The 21798-nt window shown below is 53.4% G+C and overlaps 2 protein-coding genes across 6 annotated transcripts in view; one reads left to right on the top strand and one right to left on the bottom strand.

The window, feature by feature from the left end:
- Positions 1-7471, bottom strand: part of PPRC1 (PPARG related coactivator 1) — a 28572-nt gene extending 21101 nt beyond the window's left edge. Inside the window, exons 1-2 of one of the 2 annotated variants that reach the window (XM_044935216.2) lie at positions 7128-7471; positions 2873-2978 (exon numbers count right to left, since the gene is read on the bottom strand). In XM_044935216.2, coding sequence (XP_044791151.2) covers positions 2873-2978; positions 7128-7156 — 135 coding nt within the window. In that variant the 5' untranslated portion in view covers positions 7157-7471. Of the gene's footprint in view, positions 1-2872; positions 2979-3285; positions 3746-7127 lie in introns of those variants that run through there. The other variant, XM_044935217.2, reaches the window with a different exon arrangement.
- Positions 5615-19294, top strand: LDB1 (LIM domain binding 1). 4 transcript variants are annotated; one of them, XM_006053124.4, is made up of 11 exons: positions 5615-6313; positions 14257-14359; positions 14483-14527; positions 14637-14712; positions 14808-14910; positions 15081-15253; positions 15732-15854; positions 16077-16160; positions 16253-16376; positions 16577-16719; positions 17434-19294. In XM_006053124.4, the coding sequence occupies exons 1-11, from the start codon at positions 6289-6291 to the stop codon at positions 17662-17664; spliced, it is 1230 nt and encodes a 409-aa protein (XP_006053186.1). In that variant the 5' UTR covers positions 5615-6288; the 3' UTR covers positions 17665-19294. The 4 variants fall into 4 exon arrangements, with proteins under 4 accessions (XP_006053186.1, XP_006053185.1, XP_006053187.1 ...); XM_006053123.4 differs by having other exon boundaries at positions 5617-6313; positions 16577-16725; XM_006053125.4 differs by lacking the exon at positions 5615-6313 and adding an exon at positions 6366-6384 and having other exon boundaries at positions 16577-16725.
- The last annotated feature ends 2504 nt before the right edge of the window (positions 19295-21798 follow it).

Below are 21798 nucleotides of genomic sequence, written 5' to 3'. Positions count from 1 at the left end.
TTTTTTTGTGTTCAAAAAGAAAACTAGTTTAACTAAGGAGTTCTAGAAAAGAGACAGAGTAATACCAAGATAATGCTTCATGTGTATTTAATTTGTGTGAGTCAGTCTCCTGAACCTGATGAATTCTGATTCACTTCCTAAATTGAACCTCCAGACCTATAAACACTGAGCACCAGACCTGGTCTCATTGAAAATCCCCAGGATGGCTTCCAATAATCTTGCCTCCTGTCATTCACACTTTTTTTTTTTAATTTATTTGGCTGCACTGGATCTTTCTTGTGGCATGCCGGATTTTTTTGGATTTTTTTTTTTTTTAATTGCTGCATGAGGGATCTAGACCCCTGACTGGGGATTGAACCCAGGCCTTCTGCACTGGGAGCACCGAGTCTTAGCCACTGAACCAGAGGGTGAAATCCCTATTCATACTTTTATGTAGTTCTCTGCCATAACTGTACCAGAATTGGTCTGTGTGACCAATAATATAAGGAAGAAGTGATGATATATTACTTTCAGTAGAAGTGTCAGTCACGTCCAACTCTTTGCAAACCCATGGACTGTATGTAGCCCACCAGGCTCCTCTGTCCATGGAATTCTCCAGGCAAGAATACTAGAGAGTGGGTACCCATTTCCTTCTCCAGAGGATCCTCCCAACCCAGGGATTGAATCCAGGTCTCCCACATTGCAGGTGGATTCTTTATCAGCTGAGCCACAGGGAAGCCCAAGAATACTGAAGTGGTAGACAACAAATTTCGTTCTTCTAAGATGCTAAAGTTGAGGGTATCTTGTTGCATAGTAGTAGATAATTAATATGCCTGGTTTATAGTTACTCTTCCAGGGAGATGCAAACTTTCAGGCAATATCCCTTTTAGTGCTTTATTTTTAGACCCAAACAACCCACCTGTGAGGAATGGTTTACAGTCCTCAGCTTGCTGTCTCCTTGCAATATCCCTAGGAGGATTTTTTTAAAGTAGGGATATTACTGTCCCCATTCTGCTGAGGAAGAAGTTGAGGCTAAGAGAGGGTTAAACAGTATGCCCAGGGGCACAGTGAGTAGTTGTACATTATGTTTTCTTTGGTTCCTCTGTTCCTAACAACCTATCCTCCACTGTACTAAGCAGTTGCTTATGGAAAGAGAGATGAATGAATAGGTTTCAACCCATTTGGTGAGAATGCTCTGAAGGGGTAGGGACCCTTTCTGAAGGAAGTATTCCCAAATATTGGCATGCATAAGAACCACCTGAGGCACTTCTTTAAAATTCAGATTCTCGTAGATCCCCTTCCTCCAGAGGTACGGTTTCCTGCTAAGGAGGATGGGGCCTTCTACATATTTAACAGATTTCCTAAGAGTTTCATATACTTTAAATAACCGCTTTAGCAGAGAAAGAGATGGTAGTGGTAAATGGTCACAGTGATGGTAAATGGACAAGAAGGGAAGGAGTCAGTGTTGGAGCTGGGAAAGACGAATCTATCAGAATTCTTATAATCATTTGATAAATATTATATGACACACATCAGGCTATAGGCACCTTGTTAGGTGCTGGGGACAGAGACATCAATAAGACATATCATTATCATCTTGATGGAAAAAGCAGATTCACCCTTGAAAGAAAGAGGAATGTTGCGGCTTCCCTGGTGTCTCAGTGGTAAAGAATCTGCCTGTCAATGCAGGAGACACAGGGTTCAATCCCTGATCTGGGAAGATTCCACATGCTGCAGAGCAACTAAGCCCATGCGCCACAACTATCAAGCCTCTGCTCTACAGCCTGGGAACCACAACTACTGAAGGCTGGGTACCCTAAGGCCCATGCTCTGCAACAAGAGAAGCCGACCCAGTGAGAAGTCCACATATCGCAACTAGAGCGTAGACCCGGCTCACAGCAATTAGAAAAAAGCCCGCACCACAACGAAGACCCAGCACAACCCCCAAAAAAGAGCAGTACCAATTAGTATTTGAGGGAGTTTCAGGGGTAAAAGAAATGTGGGAGAAAACAGACAAGGCTAAGATAAGGTCAGGAAAAGGAGTTGGATGGGACAGGTTCTAGGAACTGCAAGAAGCCAGGAACTCACCTGTCCTAAGGCCAGTCTAGCCCACTGCTTCTGCTGTTTGCCTGTCTGTGGGGCTCATCCCTTCATTTCTTAGCACCCCACCTCTTCTGAGCACCTCCCACTTTGCTTCATCCCCATGTCCAGAGTCCATCTTGCACTAATGACTGGTATTAAAAAATACTGGTGGGCTTCCCTGATGGCACAATGGTAAAGAATCCTCCTGCCAATGCAGGAAACAAGGGTTTGATCCTTGATCCAGGAGGATCCCACATGCCCCAGAGCAACTAAGTCACGTGCACAACTATTGAGCCTGTGCTCTAGAGCCCAGAAGTCGCAACTACCCATTTTGTGTCCTAGACCTCCTGCTCTGCAACAAGAGAAGTTACCACAATAAGACTGTGCACCTCAACTAGAGAGTAGCCCCACTTGCTACATCTAGAGAAAAGCCCTCACAGCAACAAATGCCCAGCACAACCAATAAATAGAATGTTTTTAAATATAAAGATTAAAAAATAAAAATACTGGCATGCCACTGAATTATTATTATTTTTTTTTTTTTTTTTTGCCATGCCACATGTGGAATCTCAGTTCCTGGACCAAAAATGGAACTTGTGCCCCTGCAGTGGAAGCACAGAATCTTAACCACGGGACTACCAGGGAAGTCCCTGAATAATTCACTTTAAAATAGTTAATTTATGTCATGCGATTTCACCTCAAAAAAAGAAAATACTGGGTGCTCAAATCCATCCATCCAAATCAGCTAAGCCTGCCACCCTCAAGGACCTTGTCATTAAGGACCTTCCACATAGACTCACTGCCTTCCTACCAGGGCTATCTGCCAGGCATCTGTGGATTCTCCTCCCATCTTTGCAACATAATTTCCAGAGATGCTCCAATGATGTTTCCCTCTTCTTCCCCAGGTCTGGTCCAAACTAGAAGTAAAGCAGAAAAGAGCACTGGGTCAAGTACTTGTTAGGTTTGTGACCTGAGGCAAGTTACAGTTACTTAACCTCCCTTAGCATGGTTCCTCAAGGAGATGAAACTACTTAATCATCCATTCAACAGTATTGAGATATTTTCTTAAAAGAAACAGGATCAATAGATCAGCTGGAATGGGACTGAGAGTGGTACCTTCCCAGAGGAGGTGGAAGTATAACTGAGGTTCAAAGGAGACATTAACTAGTTAGTAGGCAAAGAAGAGGGAGAAGAATGTTTTACAGAAAGTTTGAATTTATTAACCTTTCTGAATCTGTTTTCTTGCTTGTTTAATGGAACACCACTTTCTTCCAAAGGTCATCATGAAAAGTAAATGAGATTTCAGGTGTGAAACACCTAGCACAGTACGGGGCACACATTGTATACTCCACAAATGCTGTTTTTCTTCTTCTCTGCCTTCTGCCTTCCACCTATGTAGTCTAGAAGGGAACTTTAGGTTCAGAGGAGGCAAAGTCCCCTATAGGGCAGGTTATAAGCCCCTTTGTCCATTCAGGTGATTGGTGATAACCATGGAATCTGGCTAAGCTAGTTGTTTGGAATGAGTGGCCTTAGGGGTGAGTGATTACAGGATTGTGTGCATCCATCCCTAGTGGCTCAGAGGATAAAGAATCTGCAAAGAGGGAGACATAGGTTCAATCCCTCGGTCAGGAAGATCCCCTGGAGAAGGGAATGGCTACACACTCCAGTATTCTTGCCTGGAAAATCCCATGGACTGAGAAGCCTGGTATGCTACAGTCCATTGGGTTGCAAAGACTTGGACACAACTGAGTGACTAACACACAGGGAGTGAAAAGGGTCAACACAATCCAGCCCACTTCTGAAACTTTTCAAATAACAGATAACCTCAAAGAAAGCAGAAAGGAGCTAATGTATATCGAGTACTGACTACATGGCTGGTATTGGGCTAGATGACTGGGCATACACTGTCTCATTTAATTCCCACCAAGCCACGGTAACCAAGTAATTTTCTAGTGAGGGGTAAAGCTGGAATTCCAAGTGAGGTATCCAAAATTCCAGGCTAAGGTTATATTACTTTAGGTTCCCTTTACTCCCTATAGTGCTGACCTCTGCCCTGGGGAATGTGGGGAGGAGGTGGACACAGGCAAGGGATGCTGCCAAGGAAATAATTGAGGATAGCTTCAGTCACATCCCTTTGCAGGGTTCTATCTGCAACCTCCCCGCCCCCGCCCCTACACGCACACACTTTGCCCTCCAGAGGATGGATATAGGGAAAGCTAGGGGTGGGGGAATCCAATGTGGATGGAATGCTGGAGTTAGAGAGGCTGCACTTACAGCTCCCTTCCCCCACCCTCTCCTAAGCACAGGGCAGGGGATACCCATCTCCTGGTTGGTTCTCTTTTCATCCCTAAGACTCTGCATCTGCCCTTAGCTTCACTTCCTGCTCCCTCAGCAAAAGCTAAGGGGTCTCAAAAACACTTAAGCCTTCACATCTGTAACCCTCCCCCAGCCAGTCAAACCAGCTGTGCAGACTCCGGGCAGGGGTGAGGGAACCTTCACTATCAATCCCCACCTAAGTAACAAAAGGAAGGAGGACCCACCGCCCAGTCCGAGCCAGAAGCCTAGGAAGGGGACACCGCCCAGGTCCCCAGCATCTACTGCTGGAACCCACTATGAAGCATAAGGAAAAAGAAGCTAGCAGCTGGGGACCCCCTCCCAGAAGGGAGGGGGCCAACTTTCTCTTCCAGACGGCTCCCCTCTCCTCCCTCCTCCCAGCTAATAGGTATTTCCTGTTTATGAGGCAGCTAAGGCTGGGCTTTTGGGAAGGGGTGGAGATGGAGGAGGCCCCCCCCCTACCCCCTCCAGGCTGTGTTGGGGAATCCTTGAGGAGTGCCTGAAGGTTGGGAGGCTCCTCCCTGGAGGAGTGTTCCTCACGATGACCATCCACATCACCCCACCCGCTCCAACAGAGGCCCCAGCTCCTGCGGGCAGGGGGCAATGGAGGGGTCTGCTTCCTGTCCTCCCCAGTCTCCGAGGCCCTCAAAAGGAAAGCGGCTTCCAGGAGAAGTTGGGGCGGGAGGGAAGCTGAGACTGGATGGAGAAGGGGGGAAGGGAGCAGAGCATCTTGACTGATGAGTCAGAGTCTGCAAGGGTAGAGGACGGCCTGCAGACTCCCCCTCCCCAGTCCAACCTGGCGGTCATTCCGCTGCTCCCCTCTTCCCAGCAAAACACAGATCCCAGGCAATTAGGCGAGGGAGGGGGCCGGGACCTCACCTAATTAACCCTTTAGCTCCAGTCCCAACTGGTTTAGCAGGCAAGGTAGGGGTAGTTAATATGGGGGGGGGGTGGGTAAGAGATAAATTCAGGGGTTGCTACTCGAATTAGGATAATACTGCTTTCCCCACCCACATTGTGATGGGGGCGCATAACCAGGGCCGTCCAGATTAAGATTGGGGTTTCAGAAGAGAGCCTGGAGTGGGGGATTGGCAGTCCGGTTTCCCTCCCAGAGCTCGGCCGGGGGTGGAGAGAGAGAGCTACACCTCACAGCCCACCCTGGCTCCGCCTCCCCAAGTCCTGGCTCCCGCTCCGGCTCCTCTACGCTCCCAATTCGGCGGCGCCCGGAGGACGAACACGCTGCGTGAGACTTCGCCTCCTCTCCCTCCCCCTGGCCTGCCCTCTCCGGGGTCTCTGCCTCGGTCTCCTTTTTTAAAAGCTGCGTCACATGCACGCCGAGCCCGGTGCGCCACCGGCCCCTCGCCGCCAGCCAGCCGCGCGGCGCACGCACGTCGCAGCTCGCTGCGCCCTCGCCCGGGTCACTTTGACACGGCTCTCCCCTCCCACTAGCAGGCAATTAGCATATTAATAAAGCCCGGCCCAGCCCGGTTAGGACTGGAGAGAGGGCGCCTACGAGAGGGAGAGCGAGAGCGAGAAGGAGCGCGAGAGCGAGAGGGGGCGAGCGGCGGCGGCGTTGGCGGCAGGGAGGGTGGCGGGAGCGCACAGACACGCACACGCACACGCGCACACACGGACACACACTCCGGGGACGCACACCCGTGCGCACACACGCAGAAGCAGCTCGCCTTCCTGCTTGGCTTCCTTCCTGTCTGCTCCGCGCCTGACAGGCTCCTCGCTGCAGCCAGGGGCCGCCTGCACCGGGCCGAAGCCGGGCCGGGCCGGCGGCGAGGGCAGCGGGGGCCGCGGGCGGCGGCGGCGGCTCATGCCCGGCCTGTCCCCGCGCGGGGCGGGCACCGTGACTCGGCTGGGCCCCCAGCGGCGGGCGATGTGAAGATGTCAGTGGGCTGTGCCTGTCCTGGTGAGTGGGGCGCGCGGCCTCCCGGCCCCTCCCTCCCGAACCCTCCCTGCAGATCCTTCAATCCATGTTTGGTGAGAACTTGTGTGGGGGGCGTCGAAGGCATGGCTATGGTCGGGGGCTTTGAGGGGTGTGTGAGGCCTCAGTTGGGGGAGGGTTTTCACCAACTGTGTAAATGCGCAGCAGCCCAGAGGCACGGGTAAGGGGTGCTGGGGGTAGGTTGTGTGTGTGTTTTTTTTTTTTTTTTTTGAGGGTACGTTAATTAGGGAGGGGTTGGGGGGGCTGAAATTCCCAGAATTCCAGGGTGTCAGCCAATCAGAAGTGAGTCTGGACTTTTGACCCCCCCCCCCAGGTCATCATAGAGTTGTGATTGGCTGGTTTGGGTTGCCCCCCCCCCCACCTTTCCTGCTGCCTATTCCCTCTAACATTTTGTGACACCTCCCTCCAGACTGTTTCTGAGGCCTCTTGTTTGCGGGGAGGGATTGAGTGGGGACCATTTTGCCCCTCTCCAAATTATCCTGCCTGTTGCCAGGGACGGTTGGCCCTCCTGAGGGACCGGAGGTCCGGGGGGGGGGCAGGGGCGCGGCGCAGATAATTGGGCTCTTGGGCCTGGCATCTCTGCCCTAGTGGGAGGGGGAATGTGGCAGCCCCAGGCAAGCTAGGAAATAGAGTGACTTGTGAGAGTTGAGTTGAGGGAAGCGATGCTTGACCCCAATGAGAGGACTTAGGTTCAGATTCCTGCCTCCCCCCAAACACATCAACTCTTGCCAGTGACAGCTGGGGTCTGAGTTCTTTCCTGGGGAAGAGGAAGACTTACCTACTGCCAGGAGGAAGGAGAGGGGCCATGTGAATGGAGAGGGAGTCTTCAGAGGGCCTCAGAACATGGTTTCTACTCGTCGCCAGGACTCTGCGTTCTTGAATTTATCTGCAGAACCCCATCTTGTCCCAGGCAGGAATTAGCTTTCTTTTGAAAGTCAGATATTCTTGACTCTAGCCTGGTTTGGATCCTTTGCCCATTCACATGCCCTGTTCTCTGGGAGGCCTATACCCTACAACTGGAAGCCCCCCTCCCCCTCCAACACAATCCCCAAGGGAAGCTGCCTGTGCAGAAGCTTCCTTGAAAATCATGTGACCCAGGCCAAAGCTGGGCTGGGCTGGGCTGGGCACACACTTAAAGTGCCTGCTGAGGCTGACGTTTAAGGGGCATGGGGCCCAGAGGGAGGGCTAGTAGAGCCTGAGGATCCTGGAATATCCGGGTGTGGGAACCCCTGGCTCCTGCTGCAGAGGGTGGGGGAGAGAAAGGGGGTGGGGGGAAGAGCCTGTCAAGCTGGAATCCTGTCTGGCCCCATCATTGCTCCTCCCATCAGCTCCTATCAGCTCCTCCTATCACACATGTTCCTGTGTGTATTTTCTTTATAATTGTCCCATGCTGAGTACCCTGTTCAGACCCATCCATTCTCTTGAGTCCATCCCATGGCCTTGATCGTCCATCATCATCCTAAAGGGATGCACAGCTAAAGGGCTGAGTCTTAAATGTTGATTGTTAGTTTCTACAAATAGTGGGCAGAAGGCGAGTCTAGAAGGGTTGTCAGACTAGAGGTAGATGGGAGGTTGGTCTTGAAGTTGGGTGTGTGGTCCAGTAGGAGAAGGGAGAAAGTTTCCCTCTCAGCCTCTCTGGAAGCAGCATGGGGACAGATGAGGACCTGTGTGTGTGAGGGGGGACAACTTCAGTCAGTGCCCTAAATGGTATGTTCGTTTTGTGTGTCTAGTGATCGGTTGGGGGAGAGGGGGCCTAAGATGGCCAAGAGTGGGGAATCTTTTTCTTGAATGTAAGGAAGTCTTATGATTGATGCCATAAACCATGGTTGGAGGTTAGTCTTCAAGGAGAACCACTTGGGGAGGGGCATGAGTGTCCTGGGGGTGAGAAATGGTAGGAGTTGGGGTAAGGGAGGGCACCAGGCTTGCATGGGTGTATGTGAGCACATGGTTGAACACAGGGACATTGTGGCAGCATGTACAGTCCAGGCCCAAAGACCACCGCCCCCAACCTGAGCAGCCCTGGGGTGGGGGCCCAGGCGCCCTGGCAGGCCGCCTGCCTGCTGCCTGCCTGCTCGTCTGAGTCTCTCCTTTGTGCTCTGCTGTCTCCCGGCTCCTCCTCCCCGAGCCCGGCAGAGACAGCACATGCCCCACACATGTGACTGAGGGAAGCCAGAGCACACGCAGACCCACACACATGCACACGCGGAAGGAAACACTACAAGATACATACACAGACACACATCTAGCTCCCATAGTGCTCCTGGGGTGCGGAGTAGCTTCTGGGGCTTTGGTCAGGAGCAGGGAGAACCTCTGCTAAGGGGCATCACCCTGGGCAGGGTAGGCTGCTGAGGGGGCCAGGGCCTGTCTGGGGCAGCATGTGGCTCAGAAGGGTTAAGGCTGGGAGGAGTTGGGGGAGGGGAGGAGGCAGCAGTGGTGGCGGCTGGGAGCCAGGAGAGGAGGATGGCAGAGCGCCAGGCCAACGGGAGGCCGGGCACAGACAAAGGAAGGGGGGCAGGCACACTGGAGGCCTGGGTCAGGGAGCCCCAGGGGCCCGGGCAGGGGGCAGTGCTGGTACCTTATCCTGTGGGCTGGGGTGGGCTGCTGCCCTTCAGAATTCGCCCCTCTAGAAGGGGTGCTCTGGCCCTTCCCTCCCTCCTCACCTTTGTCAGTCTTTGCTGCTCCCAGCTTTCTCCCCACCCCACCCGCCACCAATTTTAGAGGCTTCTAACTCTGAGTTACTCTCTTCAGTTGGACCTCTTCTGCCCCTGTGCAAATGGGAGAATTAAGTCAGAACCGAGAGAGGAACAGACTTGCTAGAGAAGGGGAACTAGGAGAAGGTCTGTTTTGAATGATATGCCAGAGTCTAGGGGCCCTTCTCCCTGAAATTTGAAGAGGCAGACTGGGTGGGGATTCAGACTCTGAACTGGAGGCAGAAGCCAGAGCACACAGCATGTCCTGTCCCTGAGGAGACAGACATTTGGGGCCTGGAGTGACCATTCCTTGGAGGGGGCAGGCAGTAGGAATGGCTGCAGTGCCCCAGGGCTGGGCTTGTGTGAGTGGGATTAGAACCAGGGTTCCAGCCTCAGGCCCTCCTGTCTCACTGTAATCTGTTCAAGTTAGGATAATATTTGACCCTGGATGCTATTAGACTCTCTTAAGGAACTGCCTTGTGAATGCACTTTGGAAAATTTAAAGGCATGAAACAAATGACAAGAATTGTCCTGTCAGAGGGGGAGGAATGTAGTTATCTTAGAGTTGGACTGTAAATTTGGGAATCAGGGCAACTATCTCAAGTCCTGGTGGTAGGCACTATGATGGTAGGCATTCTGCCTGAATTGTATCATTTTCAGTATGTTTATGAAAGCCAGAGTATATCATATGGCCAGGTCATGAGGGAGCATGGTGTGCAGATTTCAAAGAGGGTGGGGTTAGTCCCTGGGTAGCAAATGGTCAGGGTGTGTGTAGCAGTCTGTCAAAGGTTCAGGAGGTATGATGCAATTTTGGGGTGTGTCTTGGGGATGGGGGGGCATGTGTGTCACAAGCCCCAGTGTGTATGGAAGTCAGGGTCTGACATAGACTGTGTGTGTGTGTCTTAGGTTTGGGTTTATTTGGAGTTTGAGGTATATCATGGGTTGAAGTGTGTATCAGGTACTGATTTATGTGAAAGAGAGATGGGTTGTTTATGTATGGAGGATGTTCACAGAGCCAGGTGCAATAATATTGTTACTGCACAGTCAACTGGTGTGTACGCCATGAGAAATCCTGTTGTGGGACTGTGTGTTAATATGCTTGGGGGTTAGGGAATAGAAAGCTGAGAATCAAATTGCAAAGTAGTAAGAGGTCCTTGGGACGGGGGAGCCTGGTGGGCTGCCGTCTATGGGGTTGCACAGAGTTGGACATGACTGAAGCGACCTAGCAGCAGCAGCAAGAGGTCCTTACTACGCCCCCCCACCACATACTGGGGGTGTGTGTGTGTGTGTGTGTGTGTGTGTGTCTCTGTCTGTCTGTCTCTTGGGATTCCCCCCTTGCTTTGGAGAACAGCTCCTACCCTGGCAACCATATACTTTTTTTGTCCCTGGGGTGTAGGGAGAGGATTCAGCAGCAGATTGGACCCCTTCTGGGGACCCTTAGATGGGCTTTGCCTTACTTGGCTCTAATAGAGCCCCTTTCCCCTGCGCCCACGTGTCTCTGGTATGGTGGTGGTGGTGATGTTGGGTGGGGGAAAGGGGCCTCCTTCTGCGAAGGCAGATCTATTTGGAACTTAGCTGGGTTGAGGGGCAGGGAACCTGGAGTGTCCCCCTCTCTCCAATCAGTGTTTATAGGCTGAAGTCTGAGCGTGTCTCTGTCAAAAATAACCCCCTGCAGCCTCCCCCCAGCTGCTGTGGGATTTCACCAGCCAAGAGTGGCTGCCCAGGCCAGCCTCCAACCCGAAAGATCACTGAGGAGAGGAAGAGAGATTTGGGGGATGTTTTGGAGGAGGCTGTTAGAAGATACTGGGAATCTCCGGAGAGGAGAGTGTCCACCTCCATCCTTGCCTGTGGCTTTGGCTCCCCAGCTCACCCCTGAGTACCCCTGCTTGGGGCTTGAGGGCGGCACTCCTGTTCCTGGTCCCCACAGGCCTCCCCTCCATCCAGGTCTTTCCGGACCCAGTCTGTTCCGTCTCCATCTCTCCGTCCCGTCCCCTGTCTCTCCCAGTCTGTCTCTCTTTTGTTTTTCTCAGCAGTCCTCCCTGCCTGCCTGGCTCCCTCCCTCTTCCTCCTGCCTCGCAGGGAGGGGGGCGGGGCCGGTGGGGGCAGCTCCACCCTCCGCCCGCCCTGGGGCCTCATTCTGAGAGCGGCTCGGGGAGAGCGAGCGGGGAGGGAGGTAGAGAAAGGGAGAGAAGGAAGGGAACCGGCGGGCGCTGCGTGTGTCTGTGCGTGTGCGTGTGCGAGTGTGAGTGAGTGTGAGTGCCGGCCCTGCCTCTCCTGGTGCCCCGGCGGAGGGCGGGCGGGCTGCTTGGAGGCAGAGGCAGAGGCATAGGCGGGGAGAGCCGAGGAGGAGGAGGAGGAGGAGGAGGAAAGAGCGGAGCAGCCATTGTTGAGGGAAACCTTGCAAACAAAGAAGGCTCCGGACTCCCCGCGGCCCCCCGCCCCCCAGGCCGGCCCCCTGGCCCCCGGTCCCTGGCCCGGTGGCCATTGTAACTTTCCCCCGGGGCTGTGGCCGCCGCGGGGCCGGCTGAGGCCGTGCGTGAGAGTCTTTGTGCAGCCCGCGGAGTGGAGCTCCCAGCCAGGCCTGCCCGTCCCACTCGGGACATGAGTGGCTGAAGTTGGCCCCCCCTCAGGCTTCACCCCAGCCAGGGCCCCTCTGGGCTCCCAGCTGTCCCCCGCACCTCTCCTGGTCCCCTCAGTTCTCCCAGGTAAGTCTGGGCACCCTGCAAGCCTTTTGGGGGTGGGTGGAAGTCCTGAGTCTGGTCTGGGCCTGGGAGATAGGTGCCCCAGCTCACAGAGGCCAGAGCCCTCGAGCCTGCTGACCTATGGTCAGCCCCCAAAGGGAGGTGGCCTGTCCTCGTGTCAGGCCGGTTACCATGGAAATGCCCAGCTGGAGATGCCCCCCCTAAGGCCACAGGATGCTGCTTCCATTCAGAGAAAACTTTATTAGTTCTGGGCTCTTTCTCTCTCCTCCCCCTTCCTAAAGGCTCCCAGGTTGCCAGAGATGGGAGCCAGAGTTCTGCCTGACTCCAAGGCTGGGTGACACATCCAACCCCTCACCCCCACCCCCACGTTGCTGCCTCTACCCCTGCTCCTGGGGACAGGCAGCAACAGGGACAGATGGTCTGGGTGATGTTCCCTCCCCTCCTCTTCTCATTCCCAAGCCCTTGTGCTGGGGCTACTGGGAGTTGCTGTGGCTCTGGAGAGATGCTGAGTTTTATTTGTGTCCATTTACTGGACGTGTAAATAGAGGCCCCTGAGCTTTGGGGTTTAGCTCTGCAGAACTGTTACCCAGCCCCAGGCAATGTGCCTGTCATTTCTGTAGTGAGAAACTGAAGCTCTGAAACTTTTTCCAGAGTTAGAGAGGAACCCTGGTGTCTTGCCTCTCATCTCTCTAGGATCTTGAGCTGACACTCAGAGTGGGCCTGAAACCAAGGAGCAGGGCAGTAATGGTTTTGGGAAAAGGAGGCCTAGGTAGAGGATGAGGGCCAGGTCTCCTAATCTAGACTGTTGGGTATATTGCCCAGGCATGGTTTCTGGTGGGCAGTGTGAGCTTTGACTTCTTATATGGCCTTATCTGTCTGTGGAGTGGTGGGGACTTGGCACTGGGTGGGACTGTCTCTTTCCTGAGGACATATGCTGCTCACTTAGTTCTGACTGGCTTGTGAAGGCTGTGTGTTGTGCTGGGAGCCTGTGAATGTGACATCTGAGAGCTCATGTGTGGGGCGAGGGCCTGTTGCAGGCACCCTGATCCTGCCTGGGGCTGCTGGGTTCCAGCCCTTGGTAGGCATGTTGGGGCGAGCTGAGGGTGGAAGCCTGCTAGGCAGGATGAGACACACGCGTGTGCAGGTACACACAGGCTCTGAGTTTTGGCACCTTCAGGGACCATGTAGGATAGGCCCCTCTGGGACCCTCCTTTGGCCCATATTGTGAGGAGGGGACCGAGGGGAGAGAATTAACGCACATGTTGGCACAGGGTCTTCCTTTGTCTCTCCCCCCACCAAGAAACAGAATAGATTTTGTATCAGAATTAGAGAGGGGGTTCAGATACAGCCAATTCAGCTACCCTTCCAAATGCAATCGAGTTTGTGGGACATGAGGAAGCAGCAGTGGCTAGGACTTCGCTTCACTTTCTCCTCCTGTCTGGTGGGGAGGGGGAAAATGGCATTTCAGGGGGCCCTGGCTGGCACCCAACTATGAATATAACACTTCTTCCAGTCAGGTAACAGTAGAGCAGAAAACTCTGTGCTGCCGGGTGAGGTGGAGAGGGGACACCTGTGCACAGGCATAGCTACACACCAGCAGAGACCCTGTCTAGTTACCACTTGCCTCCAAACTGAGCCCCTGAAACCTAGTCTCCTTCCCAGCGGCTTCTTATTTTCTGTTTGTAAGGAGAGTGGGATCCATTGGAGGCCCATCTACCTCCACTGCAAGTCTAAGGAAAGAAAAGGGGTTGAGGCTTTAGGTTTCTGGTTTGTAGACAATACTGGACCATGGTAGGTGTGGGGGAGGGGCTGGGCTGATAAGGGAGTGGCCGTTGGTGGGAGAGGCAGAAGGCCCAACTGGTTATCTAGTGGGCGGCACCCAACAGGCCCCCCCGCCTTATCGTTTTATCCCCTGCCCTCCTGAGACCCTGGGGGTGGAGCAGGAGCAGAGAGTTGGCAAAATCCCCCTTCACCCTCTCCCAGCTTGGTCTCCAGAGTCCCATAGTGGGGTAGAACTACCATAGGATATGGGACTCAGAAGAATAGGCTCAAGTCCTGGTTCTGCCAGTTACCAACTTGTTACCAACTCTGCAAGTCCCTTTGAGCTTTTATTAGCCTCATTTGTAAAATGGGAATGTTAGAGTCACTTCTGCTGCCGCACAAGGTTGTGGTAATGATTACACAAAATAATGTAGATGAAAAGGGAGTTTATCAAAATTTTAGATTCTGATGTTTGTATATTTATCCTATGGTTATTGACATTTCTTCCCATTTTCAATTCTGTCATCCAGGGCTCAGCCACATGAAGAAATGGGCTCTTGAGTATTAGGACTGAGAACTTCTAGTTTGTAAAACAAAATTGGAGCCAGATTTAGAAGGTGGGATAGGTGCTCCCTGAGGTAATCTCCCTTTCACAGTGTACTCGGGTGCTGCAGAAGACCAGTTCTGTGCATACAGTCTTAACAGCCTTCCAGGAGCACTCCCAAGAGGGACCCCATCTTTGTTTCCCTTCTAGGTTGTTCCTCAAAGTCATTCAAGCTGTACTCACCGAAGGAGCCCCCGAACGGCAACGCCTTCCCCCCCTTCCATCCCGGCACCATGCTAGATCGGGATGTGGGGTGAGTTTCTTTTCTACTTCCTGTCCCTTCCCCATATGGCATCCTGCCTGAAAAGGGGATGGAGTGACACCCCCAAATAATTCCTGTCTTCTACCCATTCTCATAGCCTTTTTCCTTTCACAGCCCAACTCCCATGTACCCGCCTACATACTTGGAGCCTGGGATCGGGTAAGTTGAGTCCAGTGGGGAGGTTGGTTCTCTCCATTACAGAGGTGAAGGCAGAGGGCGGGGGCGGGAGGGTCTGCTCCTACTAACCTCCCTTCTTCACTTCCCCCAGGAGGCACACACCATATGGCAACCAAACTGACTACAGAATATTCGAGCTTAACAAACGGCTTCAAAACTGGACAGAGGTATAGCCAGGGGAAAGGAGCTGGGAGGGAGAAGGCCATCTGGGCATCCCTGTGCCATGTCTACTGATACACGCACCCCTCCCTATGCTCCTTAGGAGTGTGACAATCTCTGGTGGGATGCTTTCACAACTGAGTTCTTTGAGGATGATGCCATGTTAACCATCACTTTCTGCCTGGAGGATGGACCAAAGAGATACAGTGAGTGGCCTCTGGGGGTCCTGCCAGTTCTGCTATGAAAGTATACACCTCCTGTATCCAAAGATGTGGGGCTGGGTGTTTGTCCCAGGGGATCTGTCCTGACAGGGATGTCATCTGCCTGACTACCTCTGAGAGCCTTCTGTTCTGAAGAGTTTGTCCCATCTCTGCAGCCATTGGCCGGACCCTGATCCCACGCTACTTCCGCAGCATCTTTGAGGGGGGTGCTACAGAGCTCTACTATGTGCTTAAGCATCCCAAGGAGGCATTCCACAGCAACTTCGTTTCCCTTGACTGCGACCAGGGCAGCATGGTGACCCAACACGGCAAACCCATGTTCACCCAGGTCAGCTCCCAGTTAGATGTGAAACACTGAAGGACCTAAGTTTGATTCCTCTACTGGCTTCCCAGAATGTACTTGGCTGTTCCCCAGGGAAGTGGCAAGATAACGCAGGGCAAGCAGGCATGCTGCAGTTTTCAGCAGACATGTATTGAGTTTGTAGGTGACAGTTTTGGGTCACAGGGGGACACAAGTGAACACAAGCCTGTCCTCATGTAGCTTATAGTAGACATATAAGTAGACATATAGTAGACTGGCTACATGAGGAGAGGACAAGGATCTATTAAGTGTTTCTGCTGTGCGTGTGTGTGTGTATGGACTGCATTGGCGGGTGTGTGAGGAGATGGTCTGTGTCAGTTGTGCACACCCAAATTTATGTTCAGGTGGCAGGAGTGTGTGCAATGGGAGAGTCATGAGGAAATGGGAACAGTATACTTTTGGGTGTGTGGGGAGGTGGGCAGACTTGTGACAAGCTTGTTTCCAGGTATGTGTGGAGGGCCGGTTGTACCTGGAGTTCATGTTTGACGACATGATGCGGATAAAGACGTGGCACTTCAGCATCCGGCAGCACCGAGAGCTCATCCCCCGAAGCATCCTTGCCATGCATGTGAGTTATAGGCAGGACCTAAGACACCAGGGGACGGGTGGGCAGCAGAAAGGGTGGAACCCGGTCTGCTGTGTTTCCCGCCGTGGCCCTAGACAAGGTTGAAATTTATCCATCTGAGAAGTGAATTTTTATATAGTAGCTCCTCCTCTGTCCCGGGTGTCACGAGGCTCAGGTGACTGGGCAGGTAAGCAGGTGCTAGTGTTCTTACCTTTGTTTTCCCAGGCCCAGGACCCCCAGATGTTAGATCAGCTCTCCAAAAACATCACCCGGTGTGGGCTGTCCAATTCCACTCTCAACTACCTCCGAGTGAGTCTCTGATCACCTGGTTTCTACCCCACCCTATTTGGTCTCCACTCCACGCCTGTCCCCTGACAAGCCACCAACTGGTCTCCCCCCAGCTCTGTGTGATACTCGAGCCCATGCAGGAGCTTATGTCCCGCCACAAGACCTACAGCCTCAGCCCCCGTGACTGCCTCAAGACCTGCCTCTTCCAGAAGTGGCAGCGCATGGTAGCGCCCCCCGGTGAGTGCTTGCACCTGCACCGGCTCTCTCCAGGATGTGGTGCTGCTCCCCAAGGCTGCTCTTAACTCCTCACGAAGCCCTTTCCTTGCTCCTGGGTCTGCAAGATTGGGATCAGGGTAGGCTCAGGCTCCTTAGGAGCCAGATTGGGGAACAGGGAGCCCCGGGCCCTACCCTACCTGAGTCTCCTTTCCCTGGCACAGCGGAGCCTGCACGGCAGCAGCCCAGCAAACGGCGGAAACGGAAGATGTCCGGGGGCAGCACCATGAGCTCAGGGGGCGGCAACACCAACAACAGCAACAGCAAGAAGAAAAGCCCAGCCAGCACCTTCGCCCTCTCCAGCCAGGTACCTGTAAGCATCTCGGCTTTCTTCTCTCTTCTGGGCTGCCCCACTGCTGACCCCTGACTCTTGACCCTGTCCCACTCTGAGCTCACTAGCACACGTAGAAGCAAAGACAAGACAGTTTTTCCCAATGGGGACTAACTCCTGTCTGAGAGTCCTCGTCAGTCATATGCATGGCTGTGATCACATAGACTCAGACATAGCAACATAGGACACAAAGGGACGGACACAGCCATGGGGACGTCCGGACATAAAGGATAAACAGCTTAGGGGCACACAGACCACCAGAGAGACACATGCTGACAGAAGGACGCACAGACTTAAACGTGTGAACCTAGAATACACACACGTGCACGTGCACACAGTCCCCCCACTGGTGTTTTTGATTTGCTCCCTCTCTTACATGTGGACAGAAGTTTAGGAGCCCCCTAAAATTTTGGAGAGATGGATTAGGGAGCCGGTGGAGTAGATCGACTTCTCCCAGAATCCAGTGGATGTGGGTTAAAGGCTGTGATGCTTTGCAGTCTTTCAGTGGGAAGTATTGGAAGTATTCCAGGGGCTGAGGGTGTCAGAGGAGATGGGGTTGTAAACTGGGATATGAGCGGGTGGCTGGGGGTTGAGTTTCCTGGGTGGGTACTGGGGCTCTGGGGGAATCTGCTGCCCTGGGCTGGGCGAGCCCCTGCCCCGATTATGTTTGGGGACCTCCGCCACTCTCAGGATGTGATGGTGGTGGGGGAGCCCACCCTGATGGGCGGGGAGTTCGGGGACGAGGACGAGAGGCTCATCACCCGGCTGGAGAACACCCAGTTTGACGCAGCCAACGGCATTGACGACGAGGACAGCTTTAACAACTCCCCTGCCCTGGGCGCCAACAGCCCCTGGAACAGCAAGCCTCCATCCAGCCAAGAGAGCAAATCGGAGAACCCCACGTCACAGGCCTCCCAGTAAAGGCCCCACCACAGCCACCCAGCGCTCTGCCTGCCTGCCCCACCCCTCGCAGCCCCAGGGAGCAGAAGACAGAATGAAGAGACTGAGCATCTGAAATGGGCAGCCTCATCCACCCACTTCAGGGAGGAACTGGACTCGCTGGGGGCAGGTGCCAAGATTTGTCCCCCAGTGGCCCTGGGCTGGGGCTGGCCTTGGCAGAGCCTTTTGGGGGAAGGGAGGCCTCATGTGGATGCCTCCATGGACCCTGGGCCTCTGAGAAATGTCCTGACCACCCCCCACCCCCCGCCCAGGGCATTTGCCTCCATCCTTACCCCAGGTTCTGGGTACCCCCATCCTCCTGACTCCACCCCCTTCAAGCCCAGGGCTGTCTACACCCACAGCCCTTAGGGACTTAAAGTCATGGGGCTTGGTTGAATGCCCCTTCCCCAAACCTTCCCTTTAGGTGGCTGGTAGTAGAGGGGTAAAGCTCTGGACTCCTCCCTTCTGCCACCTATCCCAGCTCCAAGTTTTTTAAAAAATAATATTATTAAAAATGTAAGTTTAAAAAAAAAATCACTCCTGTCCCCCCTCTTCCCCTTATTAAAGGTCCAGCTACCTCCCTTCGCCTGGCATATGGGGAGCTTAGAGCCCATGTGGAGGAAGGGGGCTATGCATTACCATTTGATAACAGTTTGAGAACTTCAGACCAAGGAGACACTTGGCCATCTCTCTTCCCTTCTCCTTTGGGGTGACTGGAGTGGGGAAGGCACGCCATGGGGCAGGGGCCATTGATGGCCTCGCCTGTGTGACAAGCCCCTGCTGTTGTCTCTGTCTCCCTCCTCTAGGACTCTGGCCTGCCCTCCTAGTGCTTGTGACTCCCTCTCTCCCAGCCCCCACCCCCTCCCTCCACGGTGTGTATATTCCTCACAAGCCCTCCACTAGAGCAGCTGTCTGCATGGCGGGAGGGGGAGGCTCCCTCCCTCAGGGAGTGTGGAGGGAAGGGAACAGCCTTGTTTGTTACTGTGTTTTTTGTTTTGTCTCAGTGGGGCAGGCATCGGGGTAGAGGAGGGGGTTCATCTACTCTCCAGTACTCTCCTTTCCCACCTCCTCAAACTGCATATCTAGTCCTCCCTTGCCCTTCAGAGGAGTAGGAGCCACTGAGGGTGTCCCCAGCTCTAAGCCCACCAGGGAGCAATAGGCTTTTGTCATCCAGCTGAAGTAAAGGCTCTTCATCTCCCAATATCTCCTCCCTCCCCTTCTTCACAGAAGGACAGGGGAGGCAGCCAGGATCCTCAGCTCTGTCTCACAATGGATGGATGTGTGGAGGCTCCGGGCCCAGGGTGAGGCCAAGAGCAGGGTCCCACGCGTCTGGGCCCAGCTCTGTGGCTTCGCTGCCTTCTCCTGGGGCCAGTTCCAGAAGTGTTAGCACCACCTCTCCCCACTCTTCCTTCTGGATTTGGGGCCCCACACATCCTGTTTCCTCCACTCCAGCTGCCACTATTGGAAGGGTATTGTGTCAGGAGCTGAGGGAAGGGGTAGGGAAGATGGATGTCCCACCCCAACTGTAATGCCCTTTTTTTTTTTTTTTTTTTTTTTGGGCCATTTGAGTCATGTATGGTATCGATCAATAAAGAGACTTTTTGGTTTGAGAGTGTCTTGGTTGGTCATTGATGCCTATGACTCAATCCAAGGCAGCCTTTTCTCCTCCTTCCCACAGCCTCTACAAACCGCCAATGAGGAGGAGGTATAAACTGGACTTGTGAATTCCCTCTCCCATCTCCCTTTTCCCTTACTCTTCCGGTGTTGCTCTTCCTGTTTCCCAGGCTTTCCCTTCCCGGGTTGCTGTTCTGCGCCCCTAACTCTTCTGGTCCTTCAGAGGCAGGGTTCCTGGAATAGACAGCCTTGAGTTAGGGAGCTAGGGGTGGGGTGAGGGAAGGGGTCCTCACCTTGTAGGCAGCTTGGATTGGAGGAACTTTGGACTGTTAGATTCGGTCTAATGCTCAGGAGACTCAGACCTGTTTTTGTAAGCTTCCTACCCCTACTTGGCCTCTAGCTTACCAGCCCAGCTGAGCTCTGCACTAGTTTCCCCAGGAGTGAGGACCCTGGGTGGGAAAGGAGGAGAGAGTAGAAGGATTGTCTCCTTGCTGACTTTGGGTGGAGGCTCAGAGAGAGGAGGATGCTTCAGTGCTATTGCTCAGAGAGGAAGGAGGAGGAAGTCTCAGACTCATTTCCAGGTGGTGATGATTGTCCCTTATTCACTTCCTCCCCAACTGTTGCAGAAGATTGGCAAGATAGGGAGACCCTGCAGTGGGTTCAGGATGGGCTGTTAGCACCTGCAAAGTCTCCTACTCAGTCTCCCTCATTTTTGGGGGGTGGGGGGCTGTGCCACTTAGCATTCAAGATCAGCTTTTGGGATCTTAAGTTTCCTGACCAGGGATTGAACCCAGGCCATGACAGTGAAAGTGCCAGGGAATTACCAGTTTTCCTCCTTATCATCCCAGACGGGGGAATCTGAGGCTTCACTGTTCCCCTCTTGTCTCTGGATCTGAAGTAAGGCCTCTAGACCTGCACTTCTGCCCCCACCTCCAAGCTGGCAGGAAGAAACCAGAGCAAAGGACTGTCTGGCCCAGCCCCACCCTCCAGTCTGTGCAGTTACCTTGGCCCTGCCCTACACCAGCCCAGCTCCTTGTTGCCCCAACACCTCAGAACTCCAAGGCATGCATTTGTACACACACACACCCCACCCCTCTGCAGGCCCTATCTGACTGAAGGACATTTACCAGCCATCTGTGACCACCAACTCACCCTGGAAGTCCTAGGTGACGCCTGTCTGCAGTGTATTTGTGTCAGGCACTAGGTAACATCTGGGGTTTTTGTGAGCTAGTGTATGTAGTAACTTCTGAAAGAGGGCTTGGATATGTGTATGTAAGGGAGTCGATGAATAGGTGTGTGAGCTTGTATATGTGTTTATTTATGATGTATGTTTTAATGGATTCATTGATTCAGCTAATACGCATTGAGCCCTCTCCTGGTGCCAGCCTCAACTTCAGGTGCTAGGGATCTGGTGCTGAACAAGGCAGAGAGGGCATGACCATTAGGTGTGATTGGCAGCTTCAAGTACATAAATGAGGACGTACTGTTGAATGCATGGCTTGGCAGTATGATCATGTTGGGTTATGGGCCTGCCAGGGTTTCAGCACGTGACTGGGTTTCAGCACATGCAGTTTCCCATTTTGTGTGTGTGTGTTTCTAAAAGGGAGGTGGGGGTCATGGGGAGAAGTAAATGGCTAGGCCTAGACTCTGCCCTGCTTGGGGGAAGGGAGTGGCCCAGAAAGACGGGAGAACCCACTTTTTGAACTCAGGAAACAGTGACCAGCGACTTCCTCTGGAGCCCCAGGTCTGGCTCCTCCCTGTTTGCCCCAGCGGCCCTTCTGGGGAAGGCCCTTGTTCAGGAGGCGTTGCTGGGGAGTGGGGAAGTAAGAAGCCCTTCAAAGCCATCATGTCCTCTGTTCTCAGTTGCAGTTGAGGGCCCAGTCCCAGGCCCAGCATGAAGCTGGAAAATTTGTTTCAGCCCAGGTGGGTATCCCAGCCTGGCCCTACTGTGGAAGCCCAGGCCCTTACCCCCAGACCCCAGCTCAGCCTGAACCCAGCTCCTTCCCCATGTTTCCTAACCCAGTCCCATCCAGCCTGATCTCCAGCCCCAATCTCAGGACTGCTAGTTTAGTCCAGTACAATCTCCAGCCCCTTTTGTATCTTTTGCCCAGTCGAGCCTGACCTTTGACCCCTTTCCTAAAGGTAATACTCAGGCCCAGTTCATTCTGACCTCCAGCTCCTTCCCTTAAGGTGAAAAGTTTGAAGCTGCCCTCCCAGGGTCTCCCTCGCATCCCTTTTTTCACAAAATAGGGCCTCATTTGGGGGCTTGGTAAAAGTAGAGGTGAGAGAACAAGATTAGGAGATAGAGCTGGGATGAAAAAAGGGAAGGTCAGGGAAGACGGGGTTGAGGGGCAGGGGGTACCAAGGATGGCGCAGGCTGAAAAGAATGTAAAATGTGAGTCAGCAGCCCTGGAATTCCAAACTGAATTTTAAAGACGGCGGTTTTAGCCTCCACTGGACCCAGCTCCCCAGTATCCAGAATGCTACAACTCTTTACCATGT

Source organism: Bubalus bubalis, chromosome 23 (genome assembly GCF_019923935.1).
Source record: "Bubalus bubalis isolate 160015118507 breed Murrah chromosome 23, NDDB_SH_1, whole genome shotgun sequence".
Lineage (NCBI taxonomy): Eukaryota > Metazoa > Chordata > Mammalia > Artiodactyla > Bovidae > Bubalus > Bubalus bubalis.
Note: the sequence above shows the minus strand (reverse complement) of the source record. Positions and strands in the feature narration are given on the sequence as shown.